The sequence below is a fragment of the Dipodomys spectabilis genome, unplaced genomic scaffold, assembly GCF_019054845.1.
Source record: "Dipodomys spectabilis isolate Male_0828 unplaced genomic scaffold, ASM1905484v1 ptg000019l, whole genome shotgun sequence".
Taxonomy (NCBI): Eukaryota; Metazoa; Chordata; class Mammalia; order Rodentia; family Heteromyidae; genus Dipodomys; species Dipodomys spectabilis.
Window position 1 is genome coordinate 23819375 of NW_024870696.1, and position 21204 is coordinate 23840578.

At 50.6% G+C, this 21204-nt stretch overlaps 1 protein-coding gene across 4 annotated transcripts in view; it reads right to left on the reverse strand.

Annotated features, from left to right (window-relative positions):
* Snx24 (sorting nexin 24) overlaps positions 1-15340 on the reverse strand; it is a 119772-nt gene extending 104432 nt beyond the window's left edge. For 3 of the 4 annotated variants that reach the window (XM_042674495.1, XM_042674496.1, XM_042674494.1), the window contains exon 1: positions 15239-15340. In XM_042674495.1, the coding sequence (XP_042530429.1) occupies positions 15239-15298 (60 nt within the window). In that variant the 5' untranslated portion in view covers positions 15299-15340. Of the gene's footprint in view, positions 1-11900; positions 11977-15238 lie in introns of those variants that run through there. The other variant, XM_042674497.1, reaches the window with a different exon arrangement.
* Positions 15341-21204: the final 5864 nt, after the last annotated feature.

Consider the following 21204-nt stretch of genomic DNA (forward strand, 5'->3'; position numbering starts at 1 on the left):
TTAGGTGGGATATTTTGAGGCAGGATCTATTTATGCTGAGGACTGCCATCCTCCTACTCCAGCTTCCCAAAGTCACTGGGGTGACAGGGGCATGTCCCCATGCCCAGCCACTGGCTTCCCCTAGCGACAGGAAAGCAGACAGACCCCACCTGCCTGCCACAGCGGCCCAGTGAAGTCTTTTTCCTGGGGGGGGGGGGGGGGGCCATGAACTGCAATCCTCCAATCTCTGCCCTCCAAGTAGCTAGGATGGCAGGCTTGGGCCACCACACCCACCACGCCCAACGTGGTTCACCTCCCTCCTTTTATCTTTCTCCTTAATTAAACTATACACAGCATCTCTCCCTTGTAATTAGCAGGTTTCTTTCTTTCCCCATGTCAGCTTTCTGCCCCAGCAGACTCAACTGTGTTTGTCACTGCTAAACCCTGGGAAACAGAGGCGGGCCTGCCAATACAGCAAGAAAGAGTGGTGGAAAAGCAGATGACTTGATTCTACTTTCTCTTGACGCTGTAAACGGGGCTCCAGAAACAACTTCCCATGTTGATCCTTGTGCGCTGGGGACAAGGTTCTCAAGGCGTAAATATCTCATTTAACAAATGTAAAGTCAGGGGCCAGGAACTCACCCCTGTAATCCTAGCTACTGAGGAGGCTGAGGTCTGAGAACCACAGCCCAGGCAGGGGGTGGGGGTTGGGAACTAGGAGGAGAGTTGTAGCTCAAGGAGTAAAGCTAAGGGACAGGCCTAGGCTCTGAGTTCAAGCCCTGTACTAGCACATAAGTAAATAAATAAGGCCAAATTGGCCTCCTAAAGTCTCAGTCACAATACTAGAGCCTCCGTACATCTATCCTCGTGGTTTTTGTCAATCATGTTTATTTTTTGCCTATTAAATAAACAAGGCGGCTTGTTTGACTCTGCCATGACCTCTTACTGCAACCATTCTCCCTCCTCCACTTCCAACTCCAGGCCCACTGTCTCCCCTGCGGTTCCTTCCTACCCTTCCCCGGGCCCTTCCTTCCACCTCAAATGACTCCTTTTGTAAACAGGCAGACTTCTGCTCACCTCTCAGCTCTGCCTACCCCCGCTGCCAGCTCAATGCCAGTGAGGTTTTGTCCCACCTGCCTCATGGAATCGTGTGTGTGTGTGTGTGTGTGTGTGTGTGTGTGTGTGTGTGTGTGTGTGTGTGTGTGAGAGAGAGAGGGGGGGGGGGTACTGGGGTTGAACTCTAGTGTCTGGGCTGTCTGTCCCTTGCCTTTTGCTGCTCAGAGCTGGTGCTCCCTACCACTGGAACCACACTTCCATTTTCAGCTCTCCAGCTTTTGGCTGGTTAATTGGGGATCACTTTCCTTCCTGGGCTGGCTTCAAACCCCAATCCTCAGCTCTCAAGTCTCCAGAGTAGCAGCCACACACGTCACACTTAACCTTTTCAAATCAACAGCAGCAAGAGGACTTGTGCATACTTCAAATGCCATCCACGCCCACAAGAAGGAAAATAATTTACAAAGTAGCTGGAGAGTGCGGTTCCCATCCAGTAGTCAAGAGTTTCCCCCAGTGCTACCTTCCACAGGTAGACGAATGAGCCAGGCTGAAACGATTTCAGTTAGCCAACAAGGGACTGCTTCTCTTTTAATGGGATGCTTTGATTCTCGGTGCCACACTGCATACTGCTTTAATAGAACCTCAGCAACTCTAAGGAGATGGCTGATGTTTAAAACTGTCTTATAGGGGCTGGGAAGGTGGCTCAGTGGTAGAGCGCTTGCCTTTCATGCATGAGGCCCTGGGTTCGATTCCTCAGCGCCACATAAGCAAAAAGAAAAAAGCCGGAAGTGGCGCTGTGGCTCAAGTGGTAGAGTGCTAGCCTTGAGCTGAAGAGCTGAGGGACAGCGCCCAGGCCCAGAGTTCAGGCCCCATGACTGGACCAAAAAAAATAAAAAAATAAAAAATAAAACTGTCTTATGGCCAGAGTGGCTCGTGCCTGTAGCCCTGCCTTCTCAGGATCTGAGGATCAAACTTTGAAGCCTGGCCAGGCGGAAAATCCATGAGGCTCTTACCTCGAATAACCAGCTAAAAGCTAGAAATGGAGCTGTGGCTCCAGTGGAAAAGCTACAAGCCTTGAACAAAAAAAGCTTAAGGTCAGCGCCCAGGCCCTGAGTTCAAGCTCCAGAACCAGTACCAAAAACAAAACAACAAAAACCCCCACATAATTCAAATCTGTACGATCAGTAAGAACCGTGTTGAGACGTGGCCACTCACCTATCAGATCGGCAGGAGTCCCACAGCACGACACACATTGGACTGGCAAGCTCCCCCGGAAGCTGCCAGGAACAGAAGCCAGCACAATCCCCTTGCCAGCAATGTGACCCTAGCTGGTAGAATCAAATACACACACGATGCTTGCTCCAGCGACACACTACCTGGAGTCAATACTACCGGTACAACAAGGAAGACTGCAGAAAGACCTGTTCTCACCTATAATCCTAACTGATCAGGTGGCTGTGATTTGAGGATCTTGGTTTGGAGGCAGCAAAGACAGAAAAGTCTGTGAAACTCTTTTTTTTTTTTTTTTTGGGTCCGGTCGTGGGGCTTGAACTCTGGGCCTGGGCGCTGTCCCTCAGCTCTTCAGCTCAAGGCGAGCGCTCTACCACTTGAGCTACAGCGCCACTGGTTTTCTGGTGGTTTATTGGAGATAGGAGTCTCACGGTCTCTCCTGCCCGGGCTGGCTTTGAACCGCGATCCTCAGATCTCAGCCTCCTGAGTAGCTAGGAATACAGGCGTGAGCCACCAGCGCCCGGCTGAAACTCTTATCTTCAATGAGCCAGCAAAAAGCCAGAAATGGGGGTGGGATCCCAGTGGCAGAGTGCTAGCTTTGAGGAAAAAACGCTAAAGAGCAGTGCTCAGGACCTGAATTCAAGTCCCAGTATTGGCACCAAAACAAAAACCAAAAGCCACCAATTGGTAACCATGCAGTCCTAAGCAAACAACACACACACCGGGGAATGAGTGACCCTCCCAACACATAAAAAAGGAAAGATTTCAGGCTCAGTGAAAATAAACTTGCAGGAGCTGTGAATGTGGCTTAGTGGTAGAATGCTTGCTTAGCTGGCATGCATGAAGCCCTGGGTTCAATTCCTCAGTACCATATAAGTAGAAAAAGGCAGAAATGGCACTGTGGCTCAAATGGTAGAGTGCTAGCCTTGAGCAAAAGCAGCTCAGGGACAGTACCAAGGCCCTGAGTTCAAGCCACAGGACTGGCAAAAAAGAAAAAAAGAAACTTGCAACTGCCATTTTCTAAAGACCCTATTATAAAATTTCCTCCTCTTACACCTATTTAATTACATTTTTTTGGGGGGGGTCCGGTTGTGGGCCTGAACTCTGGGCCTGGGTGCTGTCCCTCAGCTCTTCAGCTCAAGGCGAGCGCTCTACCCCTTGAGCCACAGCACCACTTCCGGTTTTTTTCCTTTTTGCTTATGTGGTGCTGGGGAATCGAACCCAGGGTCTCATGCATGCAAGGCAAGCGCTCTACCACTGAGCTACCTTCCCAGCCCTTTAATTACATTTTTTTTGTGCTGTCCTGAGGTTTGAACAGAGAGCCCGAGTGCTGTCCCTGATCTTCATTTTTAACTCAAGGCTAATGCTCTGCCACTTGAGCTACAGTTCCACAGACTTTCCTACCCAGGCTGGCTTCAAACCATGATCCTCAGATCTAAGCCTCTTGAGTAGCTAGGATTACAGGTATGAGCCACTGCACTCTCTTTTTATTTGTGCCGTGCTAGCCATGAAATCTAGGCCTCCATGCACACGAGGTAAGTGCTCTACCACTAAGCAACACCAGCAGCCCTAATTTGGTTCTGAAATAAACGTAGCAATCATTCTAAGTTTGTTAAGAACTTCTTTCTTAGCCTCTCTCTCTACTGTTTTAATCCTTGGGGGTAAGGAACATGTGTCACATGTTTGATGAATTCAACCAGCAAATATCTCATGTGTGCTTCTGCTGAGCGCTTATCATGAACGAGGCTCTGCACCAGCTACGGCCCCATTATACAAAGATCTCTCTCCTGACACATAGTTGCACTGGAGGACTGAAGGGCATTGTTGTGGGCACTGCGGCCCAGTGGCACCCTCTGCCCTTCTCCCACCGAATGCCTGTAGGGTTGGGTGGCAGGCTTGGCCTGAGCCTCCACCAATCAGTACAGAGAATGCTGCTGGCCACAGGACTGTCTGAGAAGATGACTGCTAACAGAATGTGAAGGAAGACGATTCCTCTCTTCCTCTGAATGTTGTAGTATAACAACAACAACAACACTGTCTGTTATTCTGTCACTAGGTCGAAGTTACTCCAAGCTTGAAAACAACTGATGCTCTTTCTGCAGGGGCCAGGCCAGGCCCCTCAGCCTGTCAGCCTCACTGTCAACATTATACACTGCTGGCTGGGCACTGGTGGCTCACGCCTGGAATCCTGGCTACTCAGGAGGCTGAGATCTGAGGATCGCAGTTCAAAGCCAGCCTGGGCAGGAAATTTCTGTGAGACACTGATCTCCAATTAATTATCAGAAAAACGGAAATGCAACTGTGGCTCAAAGTGGTGGGGTGCTAGTCTTGAGCAAAAGAGCTCAGAGACGGTGCCCAGGCCCTGAGTTCAAGCCTCACAACTGACAAAACAACTATCTATACATATACATATATGTATGTATATACACCTTGCTAATAATAAAATGCACATCACTGTTTAAACTGCAATTGTTTAAAGACTGGGCATTTGTTGATATTAAGATACTTCCAATCACAGTAATATTTACATTTTGGTATTGTTTAAACTTTCTGCCAGGAGTGGTGTGCATCCTGTCTTCCCTGCACTCAGGGGGCTGAGGCAGAAAGCGCACACGTTCCAGGCCAGCCTCGGTTGCACAATGAGACTTTGCGCCATAAACGGATGGAGACATGGATGGATGAATACATAGTGTAGCTTGACACAGTGGTTCATGCCTATAATCCCAGCTACTCAAGAGGGCATGGCAGAAAGATTGTAAGTTCAACACCAGTCCAGGCAAAGTAAAATTTGAATACAGGGTGAAGGTTATAAGTCAGTAACAGAGTACTGGCCAACATATGTGAGGCCTTGGGTTCGATCCCTAGTGCCATGGGGAAGGAGGCGGGGTTATTACCTGTCAGAGATCATAGAAAAATATTTATATCATGCCTCAGATTGGCTTTGAAATACTGCAAAAGTTTTTTTTTTTTTTTTTTTGTCGGTCCTGGGGCTTAAACTCTGGGCCTGGGCGCTGTCCCTCAGCTCTTCAGCTCAAGGCGAGCGCTCTACCACTTGAGCTACAGCACCACTTCCAGTTTTCTGGTGGTTTATTGGAGATAGGAGTCTCACGGTCTTTCCTGCCCGGGCTGGCTTTGAACCGCGATCCTCAGATCTCAGCCTCCTGAGTAGCTAGGATTATAGGCGTGAGCCACCAGCGCCCAGCCACTGCAAAAGTTTTTTAAATGAGAGCTGCTGAATGAACTAAGAGTACTGTATATACTGAAGAGACCCAGAATGCTGCCCCATTCGGCATTTTGATCCAAAAACCAGTGGAAACATCATGGACTCTTGCGTGTGTCGCCACGTGTGGTCACACAGGTGCAAAGCTGCCTTGCGTAGGGAGGAGGCTTGTGCAACGTCTATCCACTGAGCACCTGGCAGAGCCCAGGATCAAGAGAACGTGTTGGCATCAGCCGCCCCCGCCGATCAAAACCCACAGAGACGAGCCCCCAGTGCCACAACTCAAATGCTGAAACCCAAAACACCTCAACACTTGGAGGCAAAAATCACAATCCCAGCTGGGAATGTGACTTAGTGGTAGAGCGCTTGCCTCGCATGCATAAAGCCCTGGGTTCCATTCCTCAGCACCGCATACACAGAAAAAGCTGGAAGTGGCGCCGTGGCTCAAGTGAAAGAGCACTAACCTTGAGCAAAAGAAGCTCAGGGACAGTGCCCACCCAGGCCCTGAGGTCAAGCCCAGGACTGGAAATAAAAAAACAAATCCCCAAACCCACAACCCCCAAAAGTTAAAACCCCAAATGCTAAAATCACAAAGGTTAATTCCCACTTGAAAAAGTAAAATGCTCCTGGAAGCGAGGAAGGAGGGAAGCGAAGGCCAGGCTGCGAGGGTGCATCGCCCGTCAGCGCCAGGGCAGAGGCATCACGCCAGGAAGAACCAACACCAAGAAACTCAGCTGCTCTGTCAGGACTTCAGGAGAACATCAGTGGAGGGTTAGGCACCTTTGTGAAAGATGAAACTTCACAGGATCGCAGCTCTTTGGGTGATGCATAGTTGGTGATCTATCTCCGGTTTTGTTTTCTTGCAATACTGGGCTCTGAACTCGGGGCCTCTCATGTTGGCTAATAAGCAGACACTTTGCCACTTTACTCACAGCTCTGGCTATTTTTTGCCAGGTTCTTCTGGAGATAGACGCTCTCTTTTTGCCTCAGGCTGGCCTAGACTCCAATACCCCCACGGACTCCTAACAGGGACAGCAGGCAAGCGCCATCCTGTCCGATTTTGTTTTTTTTTTTTTTCCTGTTGAAGACAGACTTTTTGCCTGGGTTGACCTAGAACTGGGACCCTCCTTATCTCCAGCTCCTGAATAGCAAGGATTATTGGCAGCGGGCTACTAGTAATGTATGTGAAATTAGAAGTAGTTGTCTAATCCAGTGCGTAAGATCCACTCTACCACTAAGCCACACTCCCGGCCCAAAACCCATGTAGCCCCTCACTCTTATTCTTAAGCCTCAAATGCATGAGGTCCCTGCCATCTATGCTGCGCTGGGACTAGTTGGCTCACAAAAGTTCTGGGACTTGCTGGGGAGGAGTGGTTCATGCTTGTAATCCTAGCTACTCAGGAGGCGGAGATCTGAAGATCAGAGCTGAAGACCTGCCAGCCTGAGCAGGAGAGTTTGCAAAACTCTTATCTCCAAAGAACCACCAAAACGCCAGAAGTGGAGCTGTGGCTCACGTGGTAGAGCACCAGCCTTAAGAAGAGAAAGCTACGGGTCAGTGCTCAAACCAGGAGTTCAAGCGCAAGCACCTGCACACGCACACACACACACACACAAAATAATTCTGACCTTTTCCCTCAGCTCTCTCTCTCCTCTCACACTCCATGTTTTTCATCTGAGAGCAAGAATGAATAAGTGCTAAGTAGATAGGGATAAAAAATGGTGGACATGACACATGGCTGATACGTATGGCCCACCATGACACTTTTCCCATAATTCCCTTTCCCAGTGGAAAGAGCCAGCATAGCAACTGCACAAGTCATCAAGCAGTCAACGCAAAGCTCAGAGACATGGCAGGAACCCCAATACCACGGTCCCCTGGAGCACCCTCTATGGACTGACTATGCATTTTCAAGTGAGCGTGTTCACTGTTTTAAACCTTCTCCTGCCTTTTAATTCTTAAATCAGCAGAGAATCCTACCCATACCCCTAGACGTCACCAATCGTATGCTGAAGGGCCACCCTGAGCCCAACTCCTCGTCCAGACTTCAGTCTACTCTACACCTCAAGATCAGACAGCTGCCACCAAACCCCAGCCGGTTCACAATGGACAGGCCCAGCTCCGCTTGTTTGGTGACTGAAGCCAAAGCCTTGGCTTAGGCCCCATCCCCTCCAAGCCGCTAGTCTGCAAATGTCTCTCTCCACTGCCAGGCTGCAGGTGGCCTCTGAGGTCACAAGGTTGGAATCTGAACTCTAAAGTGATGGTGTGTGAAGGTGAGCTGTGGAAGGTGACTGCCAAGGAACCTGGACAGGTAGCGCACGCCTGCAATCCCGCCTGCTCCAGAGGCTGAGAGCTGAGGATCGTGGTTCCTAGCCTGGGCAGGAAAGTCTCAGGGACTACAAAAGCAAAAAACAAACAAACAAACAAGTAGAAAGATGCCTGGCCTTCCCAGCCCAGGAGCCTGGGAACAAGGAACTTCTGTTATTTAGAAACTACCCCATGGAGAGTATTTTTGTCCCGGTAGGCGAAACTGACAGAGATAGCCAACTTTCTCAAGCAAAGCTAATCACGTTACTTCCTTCCTTAAAACCTCACTGACCAAGGTCTGAGTCCTCCAGACTAGGAGGCTCCTCTGAGTCACCCCTCCAATCCCTGCTCCTCCCATCCCCCACCTCATCTCCTGCTTCAACACAAGATGCCGGCCCCAGAGCGGCCCAGCCTCTCCCAGAGCAGCCCAGCCTCCCCCATCCCGCTGCACCAGGCCCCGCAGAGAACCAGGAGAGGCAGCACTCCACCGCCTCTCAAGGAAGCACACTTCCAAGCCAACCACCGAGAAAGCAGATAGAGGGAGCAACCTCCCTGAGCGCTAATACTGAAGTCTGTCTCATTTTGTTACAGTGTCCTCTCCTAAATTCAGGAAGGAAAGAAGGAAGGAGGGAAGGAAGGAGGGAGGGAGGGAAGGAAGGAAGGAAGGAAGGAAGGAAGGAAGGAAGGAAGGAAGGAAGGAAGGAATGCAGGCAGGCGGGCAGACAGACAGGCAGACAGGCAGAGAAGTTTGAACTGGGCGGGGGTGGGGGTGGGGGGTGGGGGGAGGAGGCTGGGCATGTCACTGTCCCTGAGTTTTTGTGTTCAAAGCTTGACTTTTTGGTGGTTAGCTGGAGATGAGAGTCTCACAGACTTTCCTGCCAAGGCTGGTTGGGACCATGATCCTCAGATCTGAGGATCTGAGTAGCTGGGATTACAGGTGTGAGTCACTAGGCCGGGGCTAGAAGTCACCTTTAACTGATGAAGAGTGGAAGGTTCACACCTGTAAAGCCTAGCTACTCAGAAGCTGAAATCTGAGGATAGAGGTTGGAATCCAGCCAGGACAGAAAAGTCTTAGAGACTCTTATCTCCAGTTAATCAGCCAGAAGTGGAGGTGTGGCTCAAATGCTAGCTTAACAGCCTTAAGTGAAAAAGCTAAGCAAGCCGGGTGCTGGCCTGTAATCCTAGCTACTCAGGAGACTGAGATCTGAGGACCACAGTTCAAAGCCAGACCAGGTAGGAAAGTCTGGGAGACTCTTATCTCCAATGGACCACTCAAAAAACTGCAAGTGGAGCTATGGCTCAAGTGGTAAAGGGCTAGTCTTTTTTTTTTTTTTTAAATTGTGAAAATACTGTACAGAGGGGTTACAATTACATGGGCAAGATAATGAGTACATTTCTTATCAAGCATTGCAGGCTCCTCCTTTGTTTCCCCTTCCCATCCCTTCCCATCCTCCCCCTGCCCCCCCAACCAATCCTCCCCCCCCCCCACCAAAGTTGTAAAGTTCGTTTTTGACATGACTTGTACTTCTCATTGTTGCAACAGGTCCACCTGTATCCTTATTTAAACGACTTGTTTCTCCCCTTCCCCTCCACAAATTATACCGACATCAAATACAGTGAAAGCAGGGGTTATACTGTGGGGGAGGGACATACAAAGCAACATAGAAATAATTTTATAATTGTGTTAGAAACAAATGCATGAAAGAAAAAAAACATTTAAAATACATATCTTAGGGTTCATTTTCCTAACGTCACCTTATCTGACCTTTTCTGCTTGACTCATATATATACTAGATATTGCAAATAAGGGAAACCATGGGACCTATGTTTCTTTGGGTTTGGCTTATTTCACTTAATATAATTTTTTCCAAGTCTTTCCATTTCCTAACAAATGGGGCGATGTCATCTTTCTGATGGAGGCATAGAATTCCATTGTGTATATATACCACATTTTCTTGATCCATTCATCTACTGAGGGGCATCTGGGTTGGTTCCAGATCTTAGCTATGGTAAATAATGCTGCAATAAACATAGTTGTGCTGGTAGCTTTAGTGTGGTCTTGTTTGTAAACCTTTGAGTAAATGCCCAAAAGTGGGACTGCTGGGTCATAGGGGAGCTCTATGTGGAGTTAAAGGGCTAGTCTTGAGCTGAGGAGCTGAGGGGCAGCGCCCAGGCCCAGAGTTCAGGCCCCACAACCAATCAACCAACAACAACAACAACAACAACAAAGCTAAGCAAGAGGCCCTGAAGTCAAGTACACACACACACACACACACACACACACACACACACACACCAAATTTTCTTTTCACCTGAATGCATGGTATAAGCCTACAATCCTAGCACTCGGAACTGAAGTTGAGGCCATCTCAGGCTATATAGTAAGTTCCACCTGCCAAAAAAAAAAATGGTTTTTCGTGTGTGTGTGTGTGTGTGTGTGTGTGTGTGTGTGTGTAAGTATAAAATGCCTTTTCCCTAAGAGGAGAGATGAGGTTTTTGCTGTGCATTTCCTCTTTCTAAAACCCACAAGCTAGCAAAATGAGGGTCAGATTTCAAAGTCAGCATTCCTTGACCCCCCCCCCCCCTTCCCCTTCCTCTCCCAGCCACTCCACAGAGCCCAGCTCACCAGGCCAGGCAGGGCTCAGGGCTGGGCAGGGCTGAGGACAGACCTGAGTGCACCCAGGCCCACTGGGAACATGCCTGGAGGTGGGCAAACCCTGGCTGGAGCACACTCCACCTTCTTCGTTCCCACCAGCTCCACCATCTCAGCTCTGGAAGAGGCTGATTTAACAGCAAAATTCCGTGCTGTACCGGAAAATTCCAGTGAGGCTCACTCCTGGAATCCTGCTGCTCTGGGATCTGAGGAGCAAGATTCAAAACTAGCCAGGGCAGAGGAATCTCAGAGATGCACACCTCCACCTCTCAAACACAAAGCCAGATGCGGGAGTGGGGCTCCAGTGGCAGAGCCTTGATTGCAAAAGCCTTGACTGCACGTGTGGGCATCAGGCCCTACGTTCAAACTCGAGTGGTGGCATCAAGTAAATGGATACATACATCATACAGGCACATACACACACACACACACACACACACACACAAAGTCCTCTGTACCACAAGCAGGGTGTGGGAGTGCTTTTTGAAATATCAGCAGTAGGTAGAAAAACTTTAGGGGCCCTGAAAGTGCCACTTCTAATTAATGTTTTACAGAAATTGTAGTAGTGGCATTAAAAAAAAACAAACAAAAGCTTGTACAAAGGTGTGTTATTTTAACTGCACAGAGGTGTTAAGACAGCAAAGGTCTTCATCTGTCAGCAGACGTCCAGACAAACAATGGTATCTTATTTATGCAAAGACCCTCTGCGAGTGGTCAGCTGAAGATTTCATCCGGGTCAGAACTGAAAGATGTCCATCGCTAGAGGAATGGCAGAGCAAGATTTGACCATCGCAAACAAACAACCTGCAGGACCAGTGCCACATGCCTGTAATCCCAGCACTGGCAAGGCGAAGGCAAGGAGCCTGAGTTATACACAGAAAAGTCCAAGAACATCTCCTGCCATTTCCTGCTAGGACAGAGGCCTTCCAGCAGGAGAAGAGCCGTGCCTGAACTTTAAACTTGCTTTTGTTTTTCCTGATACCAGTACCCCAGCTTGAACTTAGGACTCGCCCTCTGTCTCACTTAGCTGTTTCAGCTCAAAGCCAAGTACTCCACTATTTAAGCCACACGCTGCTTGAGGCTTTTTTTTTGGGGGGGGGGGGGGAGAGGGTGGCTCATTGGAGATAAGAGTCACATAGAACTGGCATTAAAGAGTCAGGCTCAGCTCTCAGCCTCTAGAGGAGTGAGGGGCCACCATCTATCTGTGAATTCGTTATAGTTTGATACAAAAACATAATCACTAAGATTAACCGGCATTTTTGACACTGAAGTGTATAAACTGTTAACACCTGCTTCCCAACTAGGACACTATCATCTCTATACAGACTCTATGGGTTTATTTCTTGCATTTGAAGAGCTCTTTGGTGGTAGTTTGGCCTGAGACTCCTACATCACTATCCCGCAGCAAGGTACTTGTAGCTTTTCCCTCCTGGTAAGTTCTACCAGGAGAGACCACTTACCTCATAGGTTCCTGGCATCAAGTCCAAACCTGGCACTCAGCGAGGACCCCGCCAACCTGATCAGCAATACCCCACACAGCGAGAGGCAGATGCAGAATGAGATTGTATGACTGTGAGTTTCAATTCTGGTAATTTTTTTTAGCTGTAATATTATCCACTGCTCTGTATCTCTAGCGCCTAAAATAAACATCCAGCAAGCACTCTCTTGGTTAATATTTGTTGAATGAATCATGGCTGCATCATTATAAAATCCTGTTGCTTGAAGGGACTAAAGTTATCTCTCTGCTGCTGTACAAACTCAGGAAGGAAAAATAAATCACAGTCCTAACATTGTGGCTCCCAATCTATGAGCAACAGATTTTTTTTTTAAAAAAAGAAAACTTGTAAAGGGCGTGCAAACATTCATCATAGAAGCGAGTTTACCCACAACAGACAGGCAAACCAGTTTGACAATCCAGAGTCTGGTAGGTGCCTGACCATATATAAAAATGCTTTTTCCTTTTCTTTTTTGCCAGTTCTAGGGCTTAAACTCAGGGCCTGGGCACTGTCCCTGAGCTTCTTTTGCTCAAGGCTAGCACTCTACCACTTCAGCCACTGCACTACTTCTGACTTTTTCTATTGATGAAGACTAGGAATCAAAACCAGGGCTTCATGCATGCTAGGGAAGCATTCTACCACTGAGCCACATTCCCAGCCCGTATATAAACGTTTTCATAAAAGTAGAGGTATAGCTCAAGTGGTAGAGCCCCCAGCCATGAGTGCAAAATCTAAACTAGAGATCAAGACTCTGGGTTCAAGTCCCAGTACAGCATTAAAAAAAAAAATGTTTTCAAAGCAGAGGGAAAGAAGTCCTTAAGATCACCATTCTCCTACCTCTGCTTTTTCTGAGGACTAGAAATCTTTAATAGGAAAAACAGCCATTCATTTACCTCTTCTTAACATACCTGTCTGTGAATTTGTTAGAATGGGGTGTGATTTTATTCTTCCTTGGGGCTGGAGGGGCAGGACTGCTAGGGACTGTACTCGGGGCGCCTGCCAAGGAGTTCCAGCACTGGGGAGACTGAGGCAGGAGGATCGTGAGTTGGAAGCCAGCCTGGACTACATGGCAAGGTCCTGTCAAGGGCATGCATGGTGGCTCAGCCTGATAAGAGCCCTCACCACAAACACAGCCACTAGCAACAGGTCGCATGAAAACTCTGGGTGGGGGGCCCAGATCTTCTCATTTTAAACAAGTGCTGAAGCCAGGCCCTGGTGGCTCACACCAGGAGCGAATCCTAGCTGCTTAAGAGTCTGCAAGCCGAGGGTCGCAGTTCAAAACCAATCTCACACAGAAAAGTCAGAGAAATTCTTTTTTTTTCACCAAAATCACTGAAAAGCCAGAAGCAGAGGTATGGCTGAAGTAACAAAGTGCCAGCCTCAAGTGAAAAAGCTAAGGGACAGCACCGGCCATGAGTTCAAGCCCCCAACACATACACACACACACACACACACCAAACTTATTTCTGCTGTTCGTGACTATGGCAACCAACATGATCTTTTCTCTGAAGACGAAGCCCCCTCACCAGACGTGTTTTTCTCTTCAAATACAAAAAGAATGCTCCTGGGCCGATGCCCGGGAGATGGCTACGGGAAGAGTGGAAGACAGCTAAGGTTTTGGGTTTCCTTGGATGAGTTCCAGTGTGTTGGGGAGTTTCTTGTTGGCAAACTAGGCCAACTCGGGGAACACTGGACCACTGACCAACATCCCTAGTACGAGGATCGTTTGTGTCTATTTTTAAAGAAGACGGAGAGTATCTGGCCACACTTACCAGCCAGAGGAGGAGTTCTATAAATAAGGGTACTACCAGAGCTCCCCGCCCATCCCCATGCCTGGACCCACTTCAAACAAGCAGTCTACTTCATCGGAAAGCCCATACACACTCTAGTCTGTGTGTTTTCTAACCACGGCTTTAAGTTCTAAATCTTCCCTCTCCAGTGGGATTTCCAATGAGAGCAGGGCGCTGGAGGCACACGCCTGTAGTCCTAGCTGCTCAGATGGCTGACGTCCGAGGACTGCGGTTCAAAGCCAGCCCCAGCAGAACGGTCCTTGAAACTCTGAGACGCACTTGGCCAGCGAAGGCCCAGGGGAGGCTGCGGCTTGCAAGGCGGAGGGTTAAAAAGCTAAGGACGGGCCCCGGGGCTGCCGCAATCGCACAGCAATACTAAGACAAGGATGGTTAAGAGTGTCACGCACTGACCGCATTAATACGCCTGATGCGCACTAGTGAGCAAATTAACTGCCGATCAGATCAGACGGCAATGCTCCCGCGCCCGGTCCCAGCCTAAGTGTGCACAGATGCCCATAGCGCTTCCACAACTGAAACCGCCGCAGCAGCGCCGCGGGGCGAGCGCCCGACGGTGACCCGGGCCGTGCGGTGCCGAGCGCGCCGGGCCTCCCGCACGGATCCCCGCGGCGGTGCAGCGCGCGCGCCCGGCCTCCCGCACGGAGCTCCGCGGCGCAGCACGCGCCCGGCCTCCCGCACGGCCCCCGCGGTGCTGCGCGCGCCCGGCCTCCCGCACGGATCCCCGCGTCGCACCGCGCGCCCGGCCTCCCGCACGGATCCCCGCGTCGCACCGCGCGCCCGGCCTCCCGCACGGCCCCCGCGGCGGTGCAGCGCGCGCGCGCCCGGCCTCCCGCATGGATCCCCGCGGCGCAGCGCGCGCCCGGCCTCCCGCACAGGCGCCGCCCCGCACGGCCCCGCGGCGCAGACCACAGGCCGAGAGGCCGGAGCTCGCAGTGTTAGCAGGTGAAGCGGACGTCCCCGAGGTCGGCCTCCCCGGCCGCGCCGGTGCGGGGCGGGCCCAGGCCTGGGTGGGAAGCAGGTGCTCGCCGGGCCCCGCGTTTGCCATGGCGGGAGGCAGGAGCGTAGGGGAAAAGCTGGGGGAACCGCGCAAGAGGGTTCCCGCGGAGGGCGGGCGGCGCGGCGGGGCGGCGGCGGGCGTGCGGGAGGCCGGGCGCGCGGGAGAGCGGCTCCGGCGGGCGGAGGGGAGCGGAGGGGGGCGGGGGGGCGCCGCGGTCCCGGCCAGCGTCGGCCCCGCGGGGGGAGGCGGGACACGAAGGGACCCGCGCGGGGGTCGGGGCGCCCAGGCCGCGGCGCCGGGGAGGGGCGCGTCTCCTAGACGACCGCACGGGGCCGGAGGGGGGGGAGGCCGGGAGGGGAGCTCCGCGGGAGGAGGCCGGAGGGGGGGGAGCCCCACGCAGGGCCGGCGGCGGCGGCCCGGCCGCTGCGGGCCCCCGGAGCCCGAGGCCGCGGGCCGCGATGGCGGGGCCCCGGGCGGCCCTCGCGGCGCGCGCCTACCGTGTATCCCCGCTCCAGGTCGCTGTCCTCGTAGCGGAAGGACGGGATGTAGACCTCCATGGCCGCGCCGCCGCCGCCGCCGCCGGGAGGACGAGCGGGAGGGGCTGCGCGCCGGGCCGCCGCTCCGCCTCCGCCGCCGGGCCGCCCCGCCTCCCGGCCCCGGCGCCCGCGTGGCCCCCGCGCCGCGGGCTGGGCGGGAGGGTGCGGGCCGCGGCGTCCGGGGCCGGCGGCGGCGGGGACGGGAGGCGGGGCCTGCGGGGCCGGGGGTGCGGGGAGGGCCGCGAACCGATGGGAAGCGGGGCGCGCGTCCTCGGCGGCGGCGGGGATGTGACCGCCGCGCAGCCCGGGCCTGAAATCTCCGGCCGCTGACGCGACCCGGCCGGAGGGAGGAGGGAGGAGCGGCGCCGCGGGAGGCGGCCGGGCCGGGGTCCTGCGCTGTGGACGCGGAGCTGCGCCTCGGCGGGGAGCGGACCGGAGCCCGGGGCGCGTCCCGGGCCTGCGCTCGGTGTCCACGCGCGGCCGCCGCCGGCCGGGCTCGGCCCGGGGAGCTGGGGGGACACTGGCATTTCCCTCGGGAGACGTCTGGCTTCGGGAGGTGGCCGGCCTGGAGCGGAGGAGCAGCGTGGCCTCGGCGCGGGCCCTTCCCGCGGCGGACGCGCACTGTTGGGGCGCCCCTGGAACACGAACGCGGCCTGAGGTGAAAGGGGAGCTCTGCTGACCGCCTCTTCTTCCAGATTCTTCCTTCTCTTCCCACCCGCGTCCCACACCTTCCGTGATCTTCTGTAAAACCAAGCGGGTATCCTGAGTGGGGACGGGGTTGGGGGGTGCAGACCCTGGCCAGGGCCTCCCCCCCAGCGCCCCTGCTCACCACGGTGAAGGGGTGCTGTCTGTGGCATGCCCTAACTCCTGCATGACACCCCCATGTCCTGAGACACTGGTAACCGAATTGACTCCCTTTGGACCCCGACACAGCAGCCCAAGCCAGGCCTGTCGCCGGCTGTGCACTCGGTGCCTTAAAAGCAGAGGCTGGGCCCGTAGTGGTATAGGTGGGCTGGGGGCCACCAGGGTGAGGGGCGGGGGTTGAATCTGGCCCAGGGACTTAACCTGCATAGATGAAAGTGGACATGGTTAAAGCTGTTGAAAGAAGCAGCTTGTGGGGTGCTCTTCACAACCCCTGCCAAAAGACGATGGTCCTGTGGCTGATCTGCTTACTCACTAGGTTTTAGGGTAGCTGCTTTTTAAAACTCCTGCCATACTGGCCAGGAGGGAGTATATGGGTGGATCCTTGCACACTGCTTGGTAGGGTGTAAATTAGTGCAGCCGCTGTGGAAATCAGGATGGAGAATCTTCAAAAAACTACAAAGAGCCGGGTGTTGGTCCTTCACATCTGTAATCCTAGCTCTCCATGAGGCTGAGATCTGAGGATCATGGTTCAAAGCTAGCCTGGAAAGGAAAGGCTGTGAGACTCATATCTCCAGTTAGGCACCGCAAAGCTGGAAGTGGAGCTGTGGCTCAGGTGGTAGAGCACTAGCCTTGAGCTGAAGAGCTGAGGGACAGTGCCCAGGCCCAGAATTCAGGCCCTCGACCAATGGACAATAAAAAACGGAAAGATAAATATTACATGTTTTCAATTGTACACAAATATAAATTTGTGTGTGTCCTGGAGCTTGAACTCAGGGCCTGGGTACTATCCCTGAGCTTTTTTTTTTTTTTGGTCCGGTCGTCGGGCCTGAACTCAGAGCCTGGGCACTGTCCCTCAGGGGCCTGGGCGCTGTCCCTCAGCTCTTCAGCTCAAGGCTAGCGCTCTACCACTTGAGCCACAGCGCCACTTCCGGCTTTTTTCTTTTTGCTTATGTGGTACTGAGGAATCGAACCCAGGGCCTCATGCATGCAAGGCAAGCACTCTACCACTGAGCCACCTTCCCAGCCCCATCCCTGAGCTTTTTTTTGCTCAAGGCTAGGGTGCTCTACCACTTGAGCCCCTGCTTCACTTCTGGCTGTGTATATGTGTATGTATGTGTATGTCAATACTAGTCTGGAGATTTGAACTCAAGGCCTGGCACTGTCCCTGAGCTTCTTTTTTTTTTTTTTTTTGCTAGTGCTCCACTTGAGCCACAGCTCCACTAAAGCTTTTGGGTGGTTAATTGGAAATAAAGGTCTCATGGACTTTCCTGCCTGGACTGGCTCTGAACTGCCATTCTATCTCAGCCTCCTGAGTAGCTAGGATTACAGGTATGAGTCATCAGTGCCCAGAAGAATGTAGACTTAGAAAACAAAAGAAACATGCAGCTTAAAGAGGGCTATTTGGAAAGATGAAAGGAACCAGTGGGATGTGTAGAGGGATAAAAGAGGCTGAAGAATGTGTTACGTGTGTGTGCCTGAGAGAGGGAGGGAATGAAACCATTAACGTAGGTAAATAAAAGAATACATTCTAGAAAATATACATAATACGTAAAATAGATCTATGTGCATCTACAGAGTGTCACAATGAAACTAATTTAAAAAAATCTTACCACCTGTGTGGCATAGTACCCAACCTATTTTTCTTGAAAGCTTCTCTAATCAGTTAAGTATTCACCTTTACAAAGGCAATCGCACAGAATGAACACTATGGTAGATACTCCTACTTAAGGTCCACTTAAGCTTTATTTATAATAACCCCCATGTGGAAGTGCTGTGGACAAGAAGATGCAATAGGACTTGAACGCAGCAAGCTCTGTTTCTGGTTTTTATTTTCAAGGTAATGATAGCTAATGATGACAGGAAACCCTCCCAACAATTTCAAGACTGGTTAAGACTGGAGCTGTCACCCAGGACTGTGGTCATGCAGGCCTTCAGCCTCAGGTGCTGACCACACATTTTGGTTGGGTGTCTTCTGTTTTTCTTCTTTGAATAGGGTCTCAGTTTTACTGTGGCTGGCCTTGAACTTTTGACCTCAAGCCCCACTCCTGCCTTAACCTGAGTAGATGGATATGCAGGCACACAGCACTCTATTGGCCTGACCAAACTTAGTGTGTTTTCTATTTTACCCTTCCCCAACAACCTGCCAATAATCTGGATGTATTTTTGAAATGGAATGGCTCTGTCATTTACCTGCTAGACTTGAGACTAAAATGTGTAAGCCCATCAAGACATTTGGCAGTTACACTAATAAAAATCTATTTTCTGTATCCACTCACTGTGTATAATTTGTTCTTCCTCTACGGAAAACAAGCTCATCATTGTGTTCATTGTGTTCTTAAGGAGCTACCAGCCAAGTCATAAAGAGCAATATCCTTGAAACGAATGGCTCATGTTTGTAATCCTAGCTACTGCAGAAGTTGAGATCTGGAAGGCTGCAGTTTGTGGTCTAGAACTGGGTTACTCAGAAGGCTGACATTTGAGGATTGCCCTGTGAAGTTAGAAACCCTGTGAAGCATTTTTTTTCTTTTTCTTTTTTTTTTGTCAGTTATGGAGCTTGAATTCTGGGCGTAGGTACGGTCCCTGAGCTCTTCAGCTCAAGGTAAACACTCTATCACTTGAGCCATAGTGCCACTTCTGGTTTTCTGGTGGTTAATTGGAGATAGGAGTCTCATGGATGTTCCTGCCTGAGCTGGCTTTGAACCAGATCCCCAGATCTCAGCCTCCTGAGTAGCTAGGATTACAGGCATGAACCACCAGCACCTGGCTGCCCGTGAGATTATCTCCAGTTAAGCACCCAAAAAAGCTAGAATGTTGCTGTTGCTCAAGCAGTAGAGTGCTAGCCTGGACAAAAAAGTCCACTAGACTGCATCTCCAATTAACCAGCAGAAAGTCAAACTGGAGGTGGGCTCAAATGGTAGATGACCATTGTGGTTAAATCAGGAAAAGAACCTGGCTAAATAATCAAGGCAAAGGCCCTTTCTATAGAGGTTCAGCATCCTCCACCATGGCAGACCCCTAGACATCACATCACGATGGCCTTGAGCAGTCACACAAGTAGGACTCTGGGCATCACATCATGGGCCATTGCCCTGGAAAACTTGTATGTGACGAATGAACTGATTGGACCTGAGGTGTAAGGCACCAGCAGCAGCCAGTCGGAGGGGCTAAAGGATGCAGGAAGAGCTCGTGAAGGCTGCATGGAGCCTCTGATTGGGTCTGAGGACTAATATGGGCCACAGAGTGTCCAATGATCTTGATCATGTAGTTACCTCCTACAGACACCTTATTGACTCATATACAAAGCACTCCAGGCACTGTCCTCCCTTGGAATCCCTTCCATCTTGTCAGAGCTCTGCCAATATTTTTCTTTGATATATTTTTGCCATTTAACTTCTCTCTGTGTTGATGGTCTTCCAGAAAATTGCAACAAAGGACTCCAATATTGGATTTTTTTCAGTTTCACTAGCAAATGTGAGGCCCTGAGTACAAACTCCAGTGCCAGGAAAGATAAAAACTAGCTAGGTACCAGTCGTGCACGCCTGTAATCCTAGCTACCCAAAAGGCTGAGATTTGAGGATCATAGTTCGAAGCCAGCTCTGGCAGGAAAGTGCATGAGACTCATCTCAGTACCCTGGACCTGAGTTCAAGCCCTAGGACAGACACCAAAAAACTTACATATGTATAATTAAAAATAAAATAGCAGTTATAATCTTAAATATTACACATGGTATAATAAAAGATCACAGACAACAAATAACTATGAAATTATTAATAATTAGAAGAGCTTCAGTTTTAACCAAGTCCTGTGAGTTCACCCAAAAGGAGAAAAAAAATCATAGGACCAAAGTAAGAGAATATGGCAAATATTTTATTGTTCCCAGCAATATTTTAGTGTGACTTTACCATCTACAACAGGATATGTAACTCTTTCCTCAGAACATTAATATAAATAAATGGAGTTGGGCTGGTGGCTCATGCCTGTACTTCTAGCTAATCAAGTAGCTAAGATCTGAAGATTCAAGTCCCAAGCAGGAAAATCCTGAGACTTGTATCTCCAATTAACCAGTACAATGCCAGAAGTGAAGCTATGGCTCAAGTGATAGAGTATAAGCCTTGAGTAAAAGAGGTAAGAGAGAGCACCCAGGCCTTGAGTTCAAGTCCTAGCATCAGCATAAATAAATAAATAATGGAGCTGAAAGTATGGCTCAGTTGATATAGTGTTAATTGGGCAAAAGCATGTCTTGGAGTTCAAAACCTCATACAGATAAATAACCAACTAATTGATACTATAAATATCTGGAAATTGCCAGGTGTCAGTGGCTCACATCTGTAATCCTAGCTAATCAGGAGACTCAGATCTGAGGATCACGGTTTGAAGCCAGCCCCGGCAGCAAAGTCCATGAGACTCATCTCCAATTAACCACCAGAAAATAGCAACAAGCCAAGCCCCAACCTAGTTGACAGAAACAAATAATCAAAATTAAATCAGAAATAAATGAGGGTCTAAAAAAAAAAAAAGTAAAAAGAATCAACAAATAATTGGTTCTTTGAAAAAAATCAACAAAATTGACAGACTCTTAGCAAACTGACAAAAAAAAAATCAAAACGGGCTGGGAAGGTGGCTCAGTGGTAGAGCGCTTGCCTTGCATGCCTGAGGCCCTGAGTTTGATTCCTCAGCACCACATAAGCAAAAAGAAAAAAGCTGGAAGTGGCGCTGTGGCTCAAGTGGTAGAGCGCTAGCCTTGAGCTGAAGAGCTGAGGGACAGCGCCCAGGCCCAGAGTTCAGGCCCCACGACCCGACCCCCCCCCCCAAAAAAAAATCAAAACACACTCATATAAAATTAAATACGAAGCTGGGTGCTGGTGGTTTACACCTGTAATCCTAGCTACTCAGGAGGCTAATATCTGAGGAATGTGGTTCAAAGCCAGCCCGGGTAGGAAACTCCATGAGACTCTTATCTCCAATAAACCACTAGAAAACTGGAAGTGACGCTGTGGCTCAAGTGGTAGAGCGCTAGCTTTGAGCTGAAGAGCTAAGGGACAATGCCCAAGCCCAGAGTTCA